Genomic DNA, 21221 nt, shown 5'->3' on the forward strand with positions numbered 1-21221 from the left:
CTCGTGACCTGCGCCACCCTTTCCTAAGGATGCCCTGTGTCCTTCCACCTGGATCCCCTAGACCTGGGTTCCCCCACCTCTGTCCTCCTCCGCCCAGGGCCACTATTGGAGCCTGCATATAGATGCATCAGCAGAGCTAGAGAGCGGGGAGGACCCTTGGCCCCAGGGGACGTCCAGCACTCCAGAGAGAGAGCGGGCAGCTGGTTGAAGCCAGAGGTGGTCACGTTAGTGGGTACGTGGTGCACAGTGCTGGCGGGTGACACGGGAGACAGTCATACTGCCTGATGTTGGGGCCGTGAGGTGGAGGGAGGATGTGCTGTCTGTAGACAGAGGGCAGCAGCCTGGGTATCGAGTTGTTTCCTGTGGCTGCTCCCGTGGGTCTTCACACACCTGTGGTCAAACAACACAGCGCCTCGTCCTGCAGGGAGGTCAGGGCCCGAGGGCTCACCTGGGCTCAGGTCAAGGCCGCAGCAGCCTCCCACCTCCCACACACTCGGAACCCATTGTCTGGCCTCCTCCCGTTTCCAGGGCCTGCCCCTTCCTCTGGTGGCCCTGCCTGCGCCCCCAGCCGGCAGCTCCCTGTCTCTGCCCCTCCTGCCTCTCTGCCCCCTTCCCTGGGCCCTTGTGATGCCTCTGGCCACTGAACAACTAGGTGATCTTGCTGAAGGTCAGCTGGTTAGTGCCTTTGACTCTGCCACCGGGCTTCTCCCTGGCCACATCACACAACATGCTGTCATTGTCCCTCATGTCCACTGGGGATTGGCTCCCAGCCTCCTCTGGACATCAGAGTCCCTTGTAACCCAGTGTAGTGTTTGCAAGGACCCGTGCATGTCCTTCATCCTTCATGTGCCCTGCCTCATCTCTGGGTGACCCAGGATGCCTAACGCAGGCACACGCTCTGTCAACAGTTGTCACACAGAATTATTTAAGGAATGACGTCGAAAAGAAAAGTCTCTACGTGTTCAGGACAGATGCAGCTTTTGCCCTGTTTCTGATCACAGTCGGTTGAACCCGGTGCCCAGCCAGGAGGGCTGGCTGTCATGTGTTCCAAGGACCAGGACGCGGCAGCTTCTGGAGCGTTATTCTGCTTAGCACAATTGGTGTCTCTCAAGGTAACATTTGGGGGAAACTCCTAGTGATGTGGAGAATGATGTGTGGTTTTGTGTTTTAAGTCAGACCTCCTTCAAAGTCTCCAGTAAAGGGTGACATACAGATGTCCAGGGTGCAGGTGATGCCCTGCATCTGGAATGCTTTCCTTTTGGAAAGCCGGGACTGAGTCCCCGTCACTTCTATCCTCCCTGTGACCTCTTATTTATGCTTCTGCCAAGTGACCTAGGGATTTTGGTAGCAGCCTGAGCCTAGGGACCTGCATCATCTGTGGGCCAAGCTCTCGGACCCCTGATGGCCCGGGACTGCCCATCCTCACCTTCTGTATGACTGAAAAGGGCCTTGACCAGAATAAAAATGTCACCTTTCTTTTGACAGTTGGGGGCGTGGGGCAGGCAGCCTTCTTCCACAAACAGCTTATTGTTTCATTTCACATTCAGCCTTTAGGGAAACGGGAAAGCCATGTGTCAAGAGCAGCAAGAGCTGCGCAGTACATACTGTGGACACTGACCTCTGAGGGTCCACCTCCCATGTCAGTGGAGGACCAAGCTGCAGCCAGCTGTGAAGGCCTGGGTGTAGACAGGCAGGGACGGCGCCCTGGGCTGAAACCAGCTTCTTAATTAAGCACCTGGGCCCCTGCTGTCACCAGCAGGGCCACAGCATTCAACTTGCAGGCTGACTCCACAGGCCATGCCTTTAGGAGGTGAGGTGACAGCTGGGACCCTGGGTAGAGAGGTGTGTCCTCGTCATTCTCAGGTGGGATCAGGTGGCAGAGCAGAGCATCCAGCCAGGGGCAGCTCAGGAAGCGCATCCACCAAGAGACCAAAACCAGGCGAGTTCCTGGGGAAAGAGATGCTCTGCAGCTGCTTTAGGAGCTGGCAGAGAAGACAAATGATGGACAGGACAGTGTCCTCCTCTGCGTCTTCTCTAAAGACCTGAAAGTTCTGCACCGGACCAGAGTTTGACGTTGGTTCAGTTAACCTTTTGCTCTACTCTGCGAGGGGCAGACCACGAGGCCACCTGCAGGTTCTGATGGCGAAGTCTGCGTTTCTTGTTAGGGACCAGCTGGGTCAGCCCTTTTCCCCCGTCACCAGGAGACTGGTTTTCATGACACCTGGGAGCCAGGTGGAGTCCTCGACATCACCAGCTGGGGGTGTCCTGCAGTGGTGCCAGGCACCTCCCGTGTCCCACGTGCTGTCTGCAGCCCGCCATCCCACCTGGGAGCACACTGTTGTGCCCAGTGCTGTGGTTACCAGGACACAGGACCACTCCCTTGGTCAACCCCCAGCGCTTCCCTCAGGACCCTCCTTCCACGCCACTCAGGCCAGCAGCTCCTCAGTTTCTGTTTTTAAACACCAGACAAGCTTCCTTTGAGACGGGTGCCCGCCTCCAGATGCCACAGGGCACAGGGGAAGAGGCCCCCAGGGACGAGCTCCGCTGACTGTTGATGACAGACGGTGGGGCTGCCTCACACGAGGACTCCCAGCGAAACAGGGCTCCGACAGACAGGGGCCCGGTTCCTACCAGGGTGGGCTGGACTGGGCACGGGCGTTCCTGGTGCTGTGGCCCAGCTCCCAGGAGCCCCGGTCAGCTTCCTGTTGCTCTAACAGTTGGCTGAGGTGTCCGACCTGGGGAGAGCAGGCTGGCCTGGCTCACGGTTGGACAGGTTTCCACCCATGCTCGGTTGGCTGCATTGCTTTGGGCCTGTGGCAGCACCTCGGGGCTGGTGTGTGTGGCAGGTAGACCGCTCTCTCCCCTCGTGGCCAGGAAGCAGAGAGGAGGGGAAGGGGCTGGGGCTGCGGTGCCCTTGAGGGCACACTCCAGTGGCCTAAAGACCTCCTACTAGGCCTACCTTACAGCTCCCACCACCCCTCAGGAGTGCCACGGTAGGGCCCAAGCCTAAGGCCCCATCTTCGGGGGACATATACAAGTCACAGTGTGGCCTTTGGCTCATTCACCCAGACGGTGGGGAGGCCTCTGAGCATGTTCCTGGGGGGCCAGGTCGGGTCCTGGCTCTTCCCCCGGAGGCTGTTGACCAGGTCCAGTCTCTTCAGCTCTGTGAGTCCACCCTCCAGGGAATACTACCCAGGACCTTCTGGGGCTTGCTGGGGACGTCCACCCAGGGAGGCAGCTGCAGGCACTCTCTGGTCTGGACTGGACTCGGAGCCCAGCCTGTCACTCAGCAGCTGTGACTCGAGCGGGCGCTCTCTGCTCCATGGCCAGGCCGCGGGGAGGGCTCTGCTCTGCTCCTCGTTGTTCTCTGGCGTCCACAGCGTTCCGCGGTTCTGTTGGAGCCTCTGAGCACAGGTCAGTGGCAGGTGCTCCAGGGCAGGTCTGGGGTGCAGCATGGCCTGGGCCCAGGTTGGCTCTCCCACGCTGTCAGCCCCACTCACAAAACGTAAAGGTGACCAGTGGCCCCCAGCACTACCGCACACGGGTGGCTCCTTAAAGCACAGTTACAGCACCCAGATCTGGACCCCAGGGACAGTGACAATGCGGACGTTTCTTTGTGTCCCTCCCTTTTTTTCTGCTGATTTCATCAGATCATCGTGAGTACCAGCGTTTCTCAAGCTCACAGCGCAGTACCCCATTAGCACTGTCCAGCATTATTGAAGCCCCCCAAAGAGCTTCTGTCTATGGGTTGATGTTAGAAATTAAAACTGAGAAATTTCAAAAATATTAAAATACTAATTCATTTAAAAATAACAAACTCTCACATACATAGTACTTGAAAGAGGAGGATTTTTGTTGTTGTTCTTGGAACCAGGGATTGAACCCAGGGCCCTAAGCTCTGAGCCACATTCCCAGTCCTTTTTTTTTTAAAAAAAATATTTTTTTAGTTGTAGATGGACCCAATACCTTTATTTTATTTATTTTCATGTGGTGCTGAGGATAGAACCCAGGGCCTTGCATGCGCTAGGCGAGTGCTCTACCACTGAGCCCCGGCCTCGGCCCCGGCCCCACCCAGCCCTTTTATATCTTGTTTAGAGACAGGGTCTCGCTAAGTTGCTGTGGGTGGCTTTGAACTCGTGATCCTCTTGCCTCGTCCTCCCGAGCCACTGGGATCCCAGGCGTGTGCCCCTGCACCTGGCAAGAGGATGTTTTAATAGCCTTTGTAGAGAACTGAATATTCTTGGAGTTCATGAAGCTCAGGCAGTGATACTATACCCCTCCTCTCTTCTTTAATCCCGTTTCCCCGAAGTGCCGGGTGGATCCCAGGATCTCCACACGCCAGGCAAGTGCTTTCCACAGGGCCACCCCCGGCCTCCACAGTGACACTTTTTAAAAGTTAATTGCAAAGTGGCATCTGCAGCCCCACCCAGGACCTCTCCACGTCCACTCTTGTGAGATGCGGGGCCATCTGGCACTGCCAGGAGCTGACACTCAGGCATGGCTTTGTGACATCACACCGTGGTCCTTTGGGAAGTACTGGTTCCCTGAATTATTCAAACCTCCCAAATGCTGACATATGTCACGATGATGCAAATACAAAGATCACGTTCGTTAGTCTCAACGCTGATTGCATCAGAGTCGGTGGACACCGCCAGGCTCTCGGAGGTAGGTACGAATTTCCTCAAATACCGATTTTTGCCTGCGGGCTCTTTTCATCATGGGCATCAAATGCAGTGTTGCTTTCCTTGAAGTTCCCTTAACTTGTTCCTAAGGAAACATCTGCCAGATGCCCACATCTGGATACCAGCGTGCCAGGAGCCCTTCCAGGCAAAAATGGGCTCTGCCTGGGAGCAGCCCCAGGGCTTTCCTGGAGGCCAAGGGGTCTGGGGCGCAGGGGTGTGGAGGAGAGAGGTGCAGGGGCTCGGTCCTCCTCACTGCTTCATTGTTACGTAATGCGGCTCTCTGTGTCACTGGCGCGTGGGGTCGAGGCAGGTGGTGTCCAACAGTCGCTGGGTGCTAGGGCACATGCTTCTGCGTCCCGAGGGGCTTGTCCACCCAGTGAGCTCTGGGGAGTGCTGGCCCAGCACGCCTCGCCCTGAGTTCAGTCTGCACTACAAACAGTACTGGCCTTATGAAACTCCTGGAAGGGTCAGGGTCCCTGGGGTCTGCACGACCCTCTGGGACTCACTGATCTATCATTGTCCAAAGCAAATTCTCGGAGGCTTTGGGGTCCTCCCCACGTGGTCTCTGCTATTTGTGATAGTCATTCAGAGAGCACAGGTAAAAGTGGTGTGGACCTGAGTGAGGAGGACGCCCCTGGGCAGAGGGCGGAGCTGGGAAGTAGCCCTCCTTTTGTTGTCAGGTACAAATCCAGTTCTGTGAAACCGGGTAGCAGGAGGCGTGGCAGAGTGCCTGGCACCCGGGGGCTAGCTCAGAGCCGGAGTGCCTGGTCGGAGGGGGCAGTGCTGGGCAGGGATATGCCTCTGACCCAGGAGAGACAATCCAGATAATGGCTGTAGTTTGAAGGAGAAAGGTTTGTAAACCCTGAGAGACTGAAGAGCAGCATCAGACTTGGAATAAATGGCGGTTTTCCCATTTACAGCGTCGATTTCTGATTGAGAAGGGAACCCGGGGTGGCCACCTCAAGGCTACTTTCCTGGGTCACACCTACCGACCGTGTTTCAGCCTGAGCCGCGCCTTGCCTGGGAACAAGCTGGCTGGTGATGTCACGGCAGCTTGTCTCATGCCAGGGCTGTGGCCTTATTTGTGGCATTTCACTGACAAGTAAATGACTGGATTCCTCTGCCAAGTCATTAGATAACTTTTAAGAACAAAGGATGCTCATGCCAAAGGAGATGCAGCATTATCTTCCTAGAAAAATAAATAGTAATCATTTTTGAAAAGAAAGTACATTCTATGAATTTGACCAACTGAGAAAATTACAGCCTCACATCCCTGCCCCCTCCAATCAATCAATCTTGTCAGATGGAGGAAGCCGTGCCTACGCTGATCACTACATGGATGTGCCGGTCAATTAAAACACTCCGCTTTCGTCTGGTTGAGATAATAGCAGGCCTGGAACCATCCGTCACTGGGAAATAGAAGGTGACCTCCTCATATTGAGTCAGAGACCCAAATACAATTGCTTCGATCTTATTATCATACCCAGAAATTACCGCTCCTCCGAATGTAATTTCCCTGAAATACTAAGTGGGCTGAGCTGCGGCTGGACACATTAGAACATAATAAAGAGACGGTGCTGTGGCCTTGATGTTGGACTTGGGCGTGAAAATTGGCACACTGCCCTACCAGGAGAAGCACTGAGGTCAAACAGGACAGCATCCTGAGATGCTGCTGGGCTGCGTGAGGGTCAAGTGTGGCTCATCACCAAGGTCAAACCAGCGGGATGAGCTGGGCCTTGTGGGGAGCCAGCTGCGCAGCCCCCCAGGACTGGGCTTCCTGAGCCTGACCCTGGAGCCTCCGCTGGCTTCCACGGCCCCAGACCAGGGCCTCAGAGTTTCCTGCTGTTGGAAAACAGCCCCCTCCCTGCTCTTCCGGGCTGGGAACAGGAAACCTTATCTTGGGGCGGGAGGAGCATGCGCCCCTGCCCCGAGTCCCCTGCTGGTCCTTTGTTCATTCATTTTTTCCACAGCACAGGGCTGGGCCCCACAGAGCTGGCTGCCTCCTGATTCCAGAGGAAATCTGGCTCCTATTTAGCCCTAAAGACCCCTCAGCACCCTGTCTGCAGGTCCTTTCAGTGCACCCCCTCCCCTGAGGCCCCTTCCCCACAGTCTCTCCAATGTCCGCCTGTTTTTGTGGCTTGGTCTCCTCCCCTCCTGTGGGTGGGTGGTCCTCCCCTGCCCTCGGGTCTGAGTGCCTAGGAAAGGGCCCTCCCTGCATCGCTCTCCCAACAACATTCCAGCTGTGTGAGTGCCAAGGAGAAGAAGGTGACCCTACGGAGCAGAGCAAGGACACCTAGTGGTGCTCGTGCGGAGGCGCTTAGGGTCTCGGCATCCAGGACCCCCCGCCCAGCTTCAAGAGCACTCTCTGGGGCTCCCCTCAGCTTCCGTCTTCCAGGCCAGGCCAGCACCGGCAAGGGGTCAGTGCTGCCATGACCCCCAAGGGAAATGAGGAGCCATTGGTCCAAAACAGTCTGAAAATGGAGGCCTGGTTGGAAAGGGCTCCTCGGGCCTGCTGGGCTCCAGCACGTCCCCACTGCCCTTCTAATGAGCCTCAAAGACGCTGAAATCTTTATTTGTGCAATAAAAATGGGAAAGGAACGGTAGCTCTTTAAAAATCAATGAGGTGACTTCTCTAATCCACGTTTTGGTATGCTGTTAGAGTTGCTTTTGTTGTTGTGGGGTTTTTTTTTTTTGCAGTGTTGGGGTGAAACCCGGGGCCTCTTGCTAGCAAGGTCAGTCTCTACCACTGAGCCTCGCCCCAGCCCAGGGGAGGCGGGACTACCACGCGGGGACCCCCGCGCCCCACTCTCTTCTGTTAACACTCTATGTCCCTGGGAAGGGCTGGGCTGCGGCTGAGGTGGCAGAGCACCTGCCTGCAGGCTGGGTCCTGGTTCAGTCCCCTGTGCCACAGAACAGACTGTCCCTAGGCACGTGTGCATGTCCAGTTTCGGTGCACGGTCACTGACCAGAGCCCAGCTTCCGATTCCCTTAGTTGTCCTTTCCTGTCCCAGGATCCCCCAACACTCAGTCATCACATCTCCTCGGGCTCTGCTGGACGGCGGCCGCCTCTCTCAAGTTCCTATTCTTGATGGCATTGACCGTTTTGAGGAATGCTGTGAGGGGCCCTGTAGACGGTCCCTGTGTAAGGCGTTCTGATGGGGTGGGGGCCCTGCTTCTGTCCCCAGAAGCACAGGGAAATGCAGGGGGAGGAAGAAAGGGGGGAAGGGAAAGCCTCCAGGGCACCATTGTGACCCAGCATATATTGTTTGAGGTCATCAAGTCCATTCACACCATTGGGTGGTCACCCTCCATCCTGCTCTTGTCACTGGGGATCTGACTTCTCTAGGGACCTCACATAAGCAGCATCAAACCACGTGGGTCCTTTGGGTGGGTCTTCAAGTGCATCCAGGTTGTGACCCGGGTCAGGGCTGCATGGATGCCCAAGCCCTGTCATCCCTGGTCTGTCGGGGACGTTGTTCTGCCTTGGAGACAGGCGTCTGTGGCTCCTCAGACCCGCCTGTAGACAGGGCCTGGAGTTGCATTCTCCACATCACAGGGAGCAATTCTGGTGCAGAGTCGGGTGTGTGTTTGTGGCTTGTCCTGGCTGACCTTGATGACACTTCCCAGCATGTTCTCCGTCACCGGAGGCCCATCTGCCGGGGTGTTGCTTGAAAAAAAATTGAGCTCTGTATTTTAATAGCTCTTTATAATGAATATTTAAATATCACTGATGTCTGAGCAGCCTTTCCAAGCCGTGCATCTCATTGGTTCCTGCAAATTTGGAGGTTGGCAGCCTTAGGACGATTCCCTGTATGGAGCTGCCCGATCCGATCCGTTCCTGATTTAAGAGCAGGATTTGCAGGATTTGCTGCCCCTCCCCCGACTATGTGGGTAATCAGAGTGGTGGCTCTGTGGGGAGCAAGGTGGCTCTGTGGGGAGCAGATTGTACCCTGAGTTGTGACCCTGCCTGGATGCAAATGTGCCAGTTGAATGGCTGATCACCTGTGCCTGTCTGAGCCATCATTTTCTCAATCAAGATGATTCTAATTGGTTTCGAAATCAGTCTTTTTGGCTCTACATAAACATTCACGTGTTGTTTTTGATACTGGCAGTGAAAAAGCAGAATCCAAGCCAGCCGTGTTCCCTGGACAGGGTATCTGAAGGCCAAGAGTCGGCTTCCAGGAAGGGCTGTGTGAGACGTGTGTGTCCACGGGCACGGGGGAGGGACATGTGGCAGGGGAGGGTTCTCTGCCTGGGAGCCGTGGAGCAGGTCTTGGCAGGTGGTTCCCAGGTGTCCCCAAGGCCCAGCATCCCTGGCACACGGAGGCTGCTCCGGTGCGTGGTGAGTGAGGAGTGTGTAAGCTGTGGGTGGAGGCTCGGCTCGCCTCTGCTGCACACCTGTCTTGGGTGGATCCCTGCCGGTCAGAGCCACCTGCTCTCTGCCCAGGTGTCCTGCAGCGCCCCGAAGTAGTTTCTGTAATCAAAGGTGCATGCTTGGTGGCTCTTGTCCCCAGCTGTGGCAGGCAGGGCCCCTGGGGCTCACCTCCCACCCCCATGCAGGAGCTTCCTGAGTAAGTTACAAGAGGAGGCCCAGCTGCCACCCTGCTGTGGGGAGCAGTGTTGAAAAATGCCTTCAGTCCAGGGGCCACACTGCTGGGGAAGGAACCAGGCGCATGCCAGGCAAGTGCTCTACCGTGAGCCACACCCCAGCACCCGCCTTTTTAAATTCAGTTTTGAGACAGGGTCTCACCTAGTTGTGAGTTGCTGGGATTTTCGACCTTCCTGCCTCAGCCTCCCGGGTCACTGGGGTGACCACTGCAGGTGTGGCCCCCGCATGGCTTCCCTTTCCTCTTTCACACACTGGGTTGCGTGGTACCATCCTTCGTCTCACTATGGGGGCCTTCACGAAATCCAGCCTGCGTGCTCTGCTCCAGATCCACCATGCCTAGTTCCCTGTGGCCTGTGAGTGAAGAAGTGTCTGCATTCTTAATTTTGGGACCAAAAACATCCAGACTTTTCATGACAAATGGAACTGGGGTTCTGTCGTACGCACCACACCACCTGCTTCTGTGTATTGTCCACAGTTGCTTTCAGGCCCAGTGGCAAAGCTGTTGTTGTGACAGACCGACCCCTTGCAGGCCCCTGCCCTGGGCCACCATCTCCCTCCCAGGCCCCAGGGCCATCCTCATGGTGCACTTCAGGGGCCAGAGGTCTGGCTTCAGAATGGGGAGCAGCTCACTCCCTGCCAGGGAGCCCCACTTCTGTTCTTTCTCCAGACCCTCTTCATTCTTTCCTTTCACCGCAGGGTTGCTGTCAAATTGGGGGGTGGGGAGAAAAGCCATGGGATTTGCAGGCAGCTGATACATATTTGGCAAATGAATGGTGAAAAATTCAGACTAAGGTGTGAGCGCCTGATAAGCCTGGCCCTTGTTCTCCCTGCTTCTCTCCTTCTCCAACAGCTGGGGGTGTCATTGTTGAAGAGGGATCATTTAAGGGGCCCTACCAGTTCTACGCTGAGGAATACTAGGGATCAATAATTTGGTACCAGGCTGTTCATTCAGTCCCCATCTATAAAATATTCAAGGACACAAAGTGCATATGTTTTGTAATTTGCCTCGAAGGCAGAAAGAAAGCCCCAAGGACCTACTGATCAATAAAAATGCGACTTCCCTGGTCCTGTGGTTAGCTGATGTCTCTGAAGTCGTCTGAGGAGAAAAGGCTGGTGGCTGGTCCGTGAGTGGCAGGAGCCCGGCCACAGTCCTGAGGGTCCAAGGGGGTGTGGCCTCTTGCCAGCTCACTAGGTCGGCAACTGACACTGTGCTGGTTTAGATACTGTGATGAGAGAGGCTTGGAACGCTTCCCCAAGCGCAGCCAGAGTGCCTGCGAGTGTCACCTGGGGAACAGAGCACTTTCTCCACCAGCAAATCAATTCCACTTCGTCCCTTCTCCCCACACTTCCCACTCCGCTAAAGTGGCTTGAGGCTTGAGAGTGAGCACCACCGGGGACATTCAGGGGATGCAGGCTGAGTGTGCATGTGCATGGTGTGCGTGCGTGCGTCTGTGTGTGTGTTGTGTGTGTGCACGTGTGTTGTGCGCGTCTTTTAAAGTTCTCAACCTCCTTCGCTGTGGCACCTACTTGTGGACCCAGCAACTTGGGAGGCTGAGGCAGGAGGATTGCCCGTTCAAGGTCAGCCTTACAACTCTGTGAGACCTTGTTCCAAAATAAAAAATAAAAACGTCTGGGGATGTGGTTCAGTGGTTAAGCACCCCTGGGTTCAATCCCCAGTGCCCAAAACACCTCAAACAAAAAATCCCATCCTTTCACAAATTCGTCTACAGAATTCCAGACACTGGACTTTCACGTAAAGCCCAAGCCAGTTCCTTGTGCAACTCGGAGCCCCTACATTGTAGCCGCTCCTGCTTGGAGTACCAGGGCCACTGTCAAGGTTTGGGTATCTTCTAGAGAAATCCCTTAAACTGTAATGGATGTTAAAGGCAGATCTGCCCTGTCTCTGTCACGTTCAGATCAGCAATTACCAGATGAAAACAGAAGTTTCGCCTGTTCACTGGGCGCCGAGTCACTGAAGAAATATTCAGACTTGCCAACGTTTACTGGGCACTACCTGTGCCGGACCGTCCTGCTTCCTCAGCCGCTGGGACGGCTCTTTCCCACCCATTTTCCTGGAAGGTGTTTCTGAGCTGCTGCTGGGTCCTCTGCCTGGGTCTGGCCCAGCCCGGGGCGGTGGGGCGGGGCGGTCCCTGCTCTTCCCAAGGCAGGGTGTGTGCGTCACACCCTTCTGCTTCTCTGGACCCCGGTTCCTCGAGGCCAGATGGGTGTCCCTGTCACTCAGAGCCCTGGGGTCTCTGCCTGGCCCCACCGGGCTCCAGGCCCTCAGGATCTCAGCGATCCCATTCACAGTCTGTGCATTTCCCCAGCATCTTAGTGACATCTGGGCCCCAGGAGTGAGGCCCCTTCAGCCTCCCTCCCTCACCCCAGCCCCCTGGTTCTCCAGGTGTTCCCCTTCCCTGCACCCCAGGATGTGGCCTCAGCAGGTGCCTGGCCCAGGTCGGGTCCCTGAGTCAGCGGTGGCTCCGGGGCTGGGCTTTGATGCGTTTCCTTGCTGGTGTCTGTGGTGGCTTCTGTCCTGGCTGAGTGCAAGGGCAGACTCCGGGGAGATGCTGTCTCTGTAGCCTGTTCTCCTCACCCCAAGTGCACACCAGCTGGTTCCCACTTACAGGTCAGCTACCTCCCCCCAAAGACGTGCAAGTCCTGCCCCCCCCACTGGAAACGGGGTCTTTGCTGTGATCAAGATGAAGTCACCAGGTGGGCTCTAAGCCCTGCGTGTCCTCGTAGGAGGGAAGAATGTGTTTTATTTTATTTTTACAATTTACCTGCAGTACTGGGGATGGAACCGGGCGTTGTGTATGCTGCCAGTGCTCTGCCGCCCAGGTATGTGGATGGACCCTAGAAAACAGAAATTTGGACCCTCCTTAGCTTTTCATCGCTGTGACAAAGACCTCAGAAAATCAGCTTAGAGGAGAAAAGATCTATTTCAGTCCACAGTTTCCAAGTTTTCGGTCCACAGTGGCCTGAGTGAGGCAGGCATTGAGGCAGAAGGTGATGGGTGCGGCCAGGAAGGCGGACAGCTCATGAAAACTGGGAACCAGGGAGGAAGGGGCCACTGCCCAGTGACCAGCTTCCTCCACTAGGCACCCCCCTCCAGTTCTCACCACCTCCCAACAACGCCATTAATTTGTGAATCCATCAGTGGATCCTGAGGGTCAGAGCCCCATGATCCATTCACTCCCCAAGAGACACAACTCTGAACACTGTCGTACCCGGGACCAAGCCTCCACACTTGAGCCCGTGGGGGACACTCCAGGTCCATGCCGTCACACACACGTACACATAGAGAAGTTCCCGTGGAGGGGGAGGCTCAGCAGGAGATGTTTCTACAAGCCAAGGATCACCAAAGACCAGAGAAAACCACCAGAAGTTCAGAGAGAGGTGTGGGACAGATTCGCTCTCAGAGCCTCCTTTGTGACATGTTTTTATGGCAGCCAGAGGATACTAATACTGGACAGTCATCCCCCCCCCCCCCGGCATGTTTATGGTTCCATGATCCCCAGTTTCGGTTATCTTAAGTCAACTGTGGTCCAAAAATACTAAATGGAAAATTCCAGAAATAGACAATTTGTAAGTTTAAATTGTGTCTGGGATGAGATCTGGCACTGTCCTGCTCCTTCCTGGCAGAGCTGCAAATCATCTCTTTGTCCAGTGTATCCATGCTCTATATGCTACCTGCCTGTTGGCAACCATCCCAGCAGACTGTCATGTCGCATTGACCATCATGGTAACACACTGCTGGTGTTCAGGTGGCCCTTATTTACTTAATTGTGGCTCCTAAGCACAATAGTAGTGCTGCAAAGGGGGCACCCAGGATGGCAGACGAATTCTGGTCCTCTGTGGCAAAGCTGCAGAAAGCAAGATAATATACAGAGGCGCATTCAGACATGCAGAGGGGATCTTGGAGGCTCCCCCAGGATAAGGGGGCTGGCTGGCTGTTCTCTCTCCCCTCAGCCTGGTGGCCTTCTCTTTCTTTACTGAGTGCAGGGAAAAGGTCACTTCATCCTTGTCCCGGACCAAATGTCCCTTCCCTAACAATCCTTCTATCTCCAAGCCCTGGACGTCCTGTACCGGCCCTCTCTTCCTCCTCCTGGGATCCGTGCCCACTGGCCCACTGGCCCCTGGCCACCGCTCCACCCTTGTCTCACACCATGGGCATGCTGGGCATCTGTGTTACTGTGGGTGGTACCATTTTCCTCCGCCACAGACTCCAGGAGGCCAGGCTCTGCTCATTCCCAGGAGGGGGTGGGGGCCGGGTGAAGGCTCACTGCATGGAATTGAAGGGGCAGACTGTGTGGCCAGGCCCTGAGCAGGCAGAAAGGGAGACAGCAACCTCCACCCACAAACCCAGACGGTTTAGGTGGAGACAGCTCTGCCCCTGTCCTGCCTCTGATATCCCCTATCTCTGGGTGAGGGGCCTCCCATCATCCTCTTGGCTGGGCAGGATGTGGCCTTACCTCCTCCTCCTCCCTCAGCTCTGGGCTGCTCCCACTCATGAGCATCTCGGGGCAATTCCCTTCTCTCCTCCTTACCTGTGTCCCTGCATCAGTCCCCATGCCCATGGGCGGCCAGTCAGCTGTGCCCACCCAACCAGTGGAGATGCCACCTGCGGAATCTTTCCTGGCTCCTCTGGGGGTAGAGTCCCCTTTCCTGGGCCTCGGTGGTGACTCCCTCTTCCCTCCTGGCGCTCCACCCCAGGGTGGCCCAGGTTTCACCCTGGGGGAGCACCCCAGGCTCCCACCACACCTGTCCCCCCACCACACCTGTCCCAGCAACACTTGTACGAGGTCACAGTGTGCCTGGCAGCCCTGGCCCGCCAAGTTCTTGACCGCAAAGGTCCCCCGCCACGCGCCGCGTTCCTGGAGGCTCCTTGGCCGAAACGACACGTGCATGCGGTCGCGTGCTGCGCCTGGACTTCCCGGCGGCTTCCAGGAGGCGCTGGCCGCACAAAGGGCCAGCACAAAGGGGCGGCTGTGCCGGGCGCGGGCGCTGGGTCCCGGGCCACCCTCCACCCCGCCACGCCAGCTGTGGCTCTTATCAGCTGGACTTGGTGGCACCGTGTGGCGCAGGGCGGGGACACCCGCTGGGGACAGCGCGGGCGGGGACGGCGGTGGCCGCGCCCTCCCGGCCCCTCCCGGCGAGCGAGCGGCGACCTGGCGGCTCGCACTGGGCCCATGTCCTCCGCGCCGCCGCGCCCGCCCGCCCCGCGCGCCCCCAGGATGAAGAAGGACGAGTCGTTCCTGGGCAAGCTGGGCGGCACGCTGGCGAGGAAGAAGAAGGCCAAGGAGGGTGAGTGCGCCGCCGGTCCCCAGGTCCCCAGGTCCCCAGACCCGCGCCTCCGCCCGGTTCGCTGCCCGCCGCGACCTCTGGGACAGGCCCTTCCTCGTCCCGAGACCTTTGAGGCCGCTGGGGGAGCCCCGTGGGTTCGGGGCGGACTCAGCAAGCGTGGGTCCCCGCGTCCACCCGGGTCGAGCGGCCATGTGGCGCGACCGGCTGGCCCGTGAGCGCGCATTGGACGCCTCTGTGCGCAGAGCCGGCGGACACCAGCTGGGGGCCGCTGTGATTTTTTTGCGCGATGCCTGTGACCCGGTTGGAGGAGGCGGGAGAGGGGCGCGGGGGCTCGCAGACCACAGGCCCTGAGGCCGCCAGCAGGGCTGAGGAGGCCCCCCCGATTTTATGCTGTGCACCCAAGAAAATAATTTGGAAAACTCCCTCCCGCCTACATTTTAAACTTTTTTAGAGTTGGGAGGACTATAACTTCGGGGCGTCTGTCCGGTGCTGTGAGGGAACTGCCGCCCCAGGGCTCCACAGCTGCATTCCTGAGCTTCCCATTGTTTGGGGCCTGAGGTTCGTGCTTGGGGCATCGCCTTAGAGTGTGATTCCAGGTGGGTGGGAGGTGGGAGGTGCCTGCCCAGGATGGGAGGGGGCTGCTGCGCAAGGGCAGTGGGGCCCAGGGCTGGCTTCAGGGAAGGAACTGTCCATCGGGGGTGCAGAGTGACTCCCCTCAGCCACCCTAGCCTGATTCTCCCCTGAAAGCTCTTCCCGGGCCTCCCTGGCTAGTGGACCCCTTGGGATGCATGTGGCCCCATTACTCTCTCCGGGAACACGGGAATTCCTAGTGATGTGCCCCGGGGATACAGGTGACATATTTACTCCCAGGGGAGGTGTGTCCCCCAAACATTCCTCCTCCCGGGGTTTGCTATACTTGTGTCCCATATTTAGCTCCAAAGCTCAGAGGTGGTGAAGCAGAGGAGGCCCAGGGCATAAAATGCACAGGTCAGCCCTGGTACTAGACGGCCACGCTGCAGAGCACACCGCACACCACGGTCTGGTACCACCTTGCAGTCTGAGGTGTCCACTGAAGGTGCCTGTGACCCACCGCAGGGGGCGTGTCCCCCATGCACTTTGCCCTCCCCCAAGCTTCTCACCCAGCCAGACTCTCCAAGCCCAGTGTCCTGAGGGCAGCCCCTGTCACCTCCACTGGGTCTCCTGAGTGCTCCCAAGTAAGCTGCAGTGGCCACTCCCCCGGCTGTGCACCGGAGGACCTAACCCTGCCTGTGTCCATCCCGGAGTCAAGTCTCCTATGAGTCTTTAAGTGGCAGCCGCCCTTCTCTGCCATCCCTTCCTCCTGTGGTCGTCATGGTCCCCACCAGAAGTCATTTCAGTTCCCTTTTGTCCCTTTCAACAATTATGACGTCCTCTCCAAATTCATTCCAGTCCGTTGTTGTTTTTGAAACAGGGTCTCTGGGGCCTCAGACTGTCCCCGAGTTCCCGGGCTCAGGCGCCCTCCTGCCTCAGCCTCCTGAGTGGCCCGACTAGGGCGCGCGCCTGCCCGTGGGCTGCAGTCTCTGGGGCACCTGCCGTGCGGGGGTCCTGTCTGCATCCCTGGGGGTTAGGCTGCCTACAGAGTGCCCCGGAGGCCTGTGAGGGGCTGATGTTGGCTTGAGACCCCAAAGAACCAGATAAAGAAGGCTTTCTCAAGGTAGCAAGGACGTGGAATTTTCTGGACGGCTGTGGTTTTCATAGGTGACTCGTGTTCTTGGGATGTGAGGCACACAGGCCTGCAGTAGTGGACGGGCCTCAGGTCCCAGCATGAAGTGCCTCTCCCCTGGCTTTTATGAACCAATGTGTCCTGTGAGAGCCGGGGCAGTCCGGCTGCGTCTGGATGCCCCACGGATCCCAGAAGTCAGAGCGTCCTGTGATGACCAGAGCGGGCAGGAAGGCAGCAGTGGGCCAGCTGCTGGGCCTGCCTCTGTTCTCCAGAGTGGGGTGCCTGGTGCCCACTGCACACAGAGGGTCGCAAACCCTGATTGGTCTCAGAAGCCTGCGCTGAGGAAGGATTGGATTTGGAAAGTCCTCCTGTCTTCTGTGTGGTCCTCTGGGAAGAGGAGGGGAAGGCTGGGTGCACAGACTGAGTAATGAAGTTGAATAATGGAGAGTTGAGAGTTGCCAGGGCTTCTGCAGGCCCGTTGCTGGGGCAACGCGCCCTCCTGGCCCTGACTTTGGATGGTCAGAGTTTCTGCTCATTTGCCTACGGGGAGTAACCAGGGACGGACATTGGCCTGCCCGGCCACCAGCTGCACGGTCATCGCCACTTCCTTCTTTGTTAGAAAGAAGGGGAGGATGTGACTCTGTTTCCTGAGTTGAGGACCCTGGAAGGGAGGGGGAGGTGTGTGGGGGATGGGATGGCCCATGAAGTTCAAGGTCCAGGAGCCTGTGGGCATTTGACTCCACCCCAGCTGGCAGGGTGGGATCTGTTGGGACAAAGGTCCTGCCCTGAGGAGGTGGCGCAGGGAGCTGGGCGTGCTGGGGCCGGCGCAGGAAGTGTCTGATAGTGAACCCGGCGCGGTTCAGGCTAGGGTTCCACACTGCCGTGGTCATGTGCCTCCGGGCTTAGAAAAGGGAACCGTGACTAGTTGTGGGCATTCGGAAAAAAGGAGGGGACGCTTCAAATCCCCAGAGCTCCCTGCAGATGTTCTGGGATCAGAGGCCAGTGCTCGGCAACCCAGCTCAGCTTCCGGGAAGTCAGAGGACCTGGTGCAGAGGGACCACCCCTAAACCCTCCCCACAAGGTCCTGTGACCTGGGGCAGAGGCCCACAGGTCCTGCCGGTCAGGGGCGGGGTCAGGCCCAGACAGTGGCTGTTTAAAGTCCCCAGAGGCAGAAACCCGTTCGCTGTGGGAGGCCCTGGATGAGAAGGGCCCGGATGAGAAGGGCCCGGACAGTCAGCTCCAGCCACCTGCCCTGAGAGTCCCTTCTACTTCCTGGAGGCCCAGGCCCAAGCCTGCGTCCCCGTGCCTGATGCTGGACATCAGACACCCAGACTGGTGACCTGGTCAGGGTTTTCCGGTTTTCAGAGTAGCAGGGCCAGAGTGGCTGACCCGCAGGTTCCGCCCTCCCTGGAGAAGAGCATGGAGGAATTCCTCTTCCTAGTCCTTAACAGCCTACCCACGCGCAGATATAAACAGTGTGTAAGGAAATGTGGTCAGAAACTCAATGGCTGCGGTTTTCAGAGCAGTCCTCGGTTGCAGCACCCTAAGTCACGAGTGGACACTGAGGCGACCTCACATCTGAGCCCCAGGTTGTTTGGGTGACGGCCTTGGGGCGCCTTGGCTGGGTCGTGTGGCCAGACCACACTTAGGTGCAGGAAGCTGCGGAGAGCCGCGGGGCTGCCTTGCCACACACTGTCCTCTCTGTCCTCCCCCAGCGGCGCCCTCTGTCCTCGTGGGCACCCGGGGTGGCAGTGCTGTGGGCTGTGGCCATCCTGCTCGGCGTGCGGAGGCCCCTGTTGTTTCTGTCTCTGTGTCCCCGTGATGTGGACATGGAGCCTCTTTGGTGTCCCTGGTCCATGGGCTGTGGGGAGGTGTCTTTTGCCGACTGGGGTTTGTTCTCTGGTTGCCGGGTTGGGAGGGTGCTAAGTCCTTTACCAGGTGTGTGTTTTGCAGATGTTTTCCCCCGGCCCCTGGCCTCTCTGCTCCGTTCTGATGCCTTTGAGTGTTGGATGAGCAGCTGCTGCATCTCCTGTCAGATCTAAAGCCATCCCTGGGTCGCCGCCTGGTGGGACTGAAGGGTGGAAACACACCTGCGTTTTCCCTGGAGGCTAAGTACCTTCTAGAGGAGAAGTCACAGCCCTGGGGTGCACACTGTGGGTGGACGCCCAGGACACCTACCTGCAAGGCGGGAAGTTCTACCTACCTGCAAGTTCCCTGCAGGGAGGAATCTCCCCTCCCCCAGTTTTATAGCTGAGGAAACACAGCTCCCAGGGAGTTTAAGCTGGTGGTTCTCAGGTTCTCTCTGGGCCATGCTGTCCCCAGGGGCTTTGGCAGTGTCATCGGGCTCTGACTGTCACTGCTGAGCTGGTGCTTCTGGTGTCTGGTGGGACAGAGGCCAGGGGTGCTGGTACACAGGCTGTAGCATCCCCACCACCCAGTTGTCTGGCTCAAACGCAGGTCACCTGGCCTGGGTGCAGGAGCCCTGAGGTCTCCTGTCCAAGGTTTGTAGCCAGAGAAGGTTGAGTGGCCAGGGGTGGGCAGGGGGCCAGTGCCACTGGAGCCTCCCTGAGAGTCTGGACGTGCCACCAGAGCCCCACTGGGACTGCCCAGCCTGGGGGCTCAGCTCGGGTCCTGGAGAGGGAGGAGGACCCAGGTGGCCCACCAGGGGCCACAGTTACAGGCAGGCGTGTCACAGACATGGGAGCCACCTGGAGGGTAGGGGTCCTGGTGCCCGGGAGTTCCCAGATGTGGGAGGCGGCTGTGGCCTGGGCCCCTCTCCCCGCCCCAAGCTGGAGAGCTGCCTGGGAGAAGACACAGAACTTCCAGAATTCAATGAGTTTTGCGAAAGCTAAAAGGAAATACGACCCCATCTTCCAGAACCACAGCGGGACCTGGATAGGAGGGGGAGGGAAGGCGACTTGTCCCCTGGCCTCAGGCCCTGGGGGACAGGCACTCCTGGAGCTGGAGGTGGCAGGAAACAGGTAAAAGGGGCTGTGGCTGGCTGGGGCTGTGGTTGGGCTAAGGCCCTGAGCCCAGGACCGTGTGGTCAGGACAGAGGGGCAGGTGGGGCCTGAGACCCTGGGGGACACACACCAGGCATTGGGGCTTGGGGCCCCCACTGGAGGAGGTGGTCCTGTGGAGAGTCAGGGTGGCTGTGGGTAATGCAGAGGAGGGGTGCGCTGGAGGAGCCCGGCAGGGCCCTCCTGGGAGGCTCAGTGGCATGGAGTGGGCTCTGGCGTGGACAGGCCCTGGTGACAGGTGTGGAAGGGGGGCATGGACGTGACCCAGCCGGAAGTCCCCTTGGCCAAGGCAGCACCAGCGGAGGGTGGTGCTGTCCACTAGGCCACGCCCGCGGTGTCTTTCCACGGAGGCAGAATGTACCCAACGACAGATTCACTTTCAGAGGTTGCGACTCCCGAGTCCTCGTGGACCGCTGGTCGCAGGTGCTCTGATCCGTTCCATCCTGGTTTCTAATCTGTGTCACACTCCAGCCACGCATCACACTGCACATGTGATTCGTCTGAGGTACGGAAAGGCTAAGAGAGAGGGTTGAGGTGGCCACGGGGCCTGGAGGCGGAGAGCAAGAGTGGCTGCAGTGCTCAGGGGGACGAGGGGCCGGCTGAAGGCTGGTCGGGTGCAGCGCTGGCAGAGCACAGGGCTCCCTCTCGGCCGGGATCCAGGGGCAGGCAGGCGGTAAAAGGTGGGCCTTGTCGAGCAGGAGGTGGAGCCGAGCTGAAGCTTGGGGACAGAGTCGGAGGGTCACGGTGACCTCCTGTGGACCTCATGACCCCTTCACAAGATGGTCTGATGATGGCGGGTGTGTGCCCACACAATGAGGTGAGGGGCTTGCTGCCGTCGGAGCTCGGGGTGTTTGATCGGCTCATGGGCCTGGTTTCTCTGAAGCGGGTTGATGTGCCCGTGCTGTGTGTCGGATGGAGTTCAGGAAGTTCACAGGTGGTCACTTGTATGAGCACAATTAGTTTATCATTCTGTGCGAGGGTCGTGCAGGCAGATGGTGGTTGGTGACTTGTACAAACAGGCGGAGCTCGTTGCTGCTGCTTAACGAAACCCAGCGCTCAGGGTGAGGCCTGGCCTGAAAACCGCCGTCCTGTACCCGTGGGGGAACTCAGAGCCGGGCGCAGGCTGCAGTCCACAGCCGGGGAGAAGCAGAGTGCAGGGGCCGTGTCCACTGGTTTCTAGAGTCTGTTAGACAGAGGAGCTGGGAGGCTCCCCGTGAAGGAAGAAGGAATTCCGCACCCTTTGTCCCTTTCTCTCGGTGCAGGCATGCCACGCACGTGCTCTGCCACCGAGCTACACCCTGTGTCCCCCTTGTCCCCAGGCCTTCTTGGAGCGAAGGCTGCCTGTGTCTGGGGAGGGGCAGCTCTTGGTCCACCTCGGGGGCCCCCAGCTCCGCGCTGCCTGGGGTGGGACTCCTGAAGTCATTCTCTCCTCCTTCTCGGGGCTGAGAGGAAGTGAGTGGCTTTCAAAGGGGGCTTGGTGTGGCTTGTCGCATTTCCTGTGATTATTACCGAGTACAATCTTCAGTCCAGCGTGTCTCCTCGCAGGGCCTGCCAGCGGTCTGCCGGGGCGGGGAGCCATTCGTCCTGCATTGAGTCTTTTTTTTTTTTTTTTGGCTTCATATTAAAATCTCCTGGAAACTTCACTACAGTGGAACAGGAACAGGGACAGGGAGTGACTTGGCCCCGCCAGGCCCTTGGGAGAAGTGGCCAGCTCCCAGCCCCCACCTCACAGACTCCCGGGCCTCGCCTGGCCTCCACCCCACGCTCACTAGGGGCTCTCTGCTCTGAATTCCCGTCTCACCTGGTGGAATGAACATTTATCGCACACCTGAAGTTGCTCACCGTGCTGCTCCTGTCCGGGTGTCAGAATAATTAGGGGTGTGTGTGCGCCGTGTGTCTGT

The 21221-nt window shown here is 58.1% G+C and overlaps 1 protein-coding gene and 1 long non-coding RNA gene across 2 annotated transcripts in view; one reads left to right on the forward strand and one right to left on the reverse strand.

The window, feature by feature from the left end:
* Positions 1-10809: 10809 nt before the first annotated feature.
* On the reverse strand, positions 10810-14211 carry LOC308658905. Its single transcript, XR_014024250.1, has 3 exons — positions 14073-14211; positions 12522-13157; positions 10810-12147 (listed from the first exon to the last, which is right to left on the reverse strand). It is a non-coding gene; the product is annotated as an uncharacterized lncRNA (long non-coding RNA).
* Positions 14212-14460: 249 nt separating this feature from the next.
* Positions 14461-21221, forward strand: part of PARVB (parvin beta) — a 77870-nt gene continuing 71109 nt past the window's right edge. The window contains exon 1 of the mRNA XM_081311848.1: positions 14461-14598. Within this exon, the coding sequence (XP_081167974.1) occupies positions 14484-14598 (115 nt within the window). The 5' untranslated portion in view covers positions 14461-14483. The remainder of the gene's footprint in view (positions 14599-21221) is intronic.

This window comes from Spermophilus citellus, assembly GCF_964194105.1.
Source record: "Spermophilus citellus genome assembly, chromosome: 10".
In the NCBI taxonomy this organism is placed as follows: domain Eukaryota; kingdom Metazoa; phylum Chordata; class Mammalia; order Rodentia; family Sciuridae; genus Spermophilus; species Spermophilus citellus.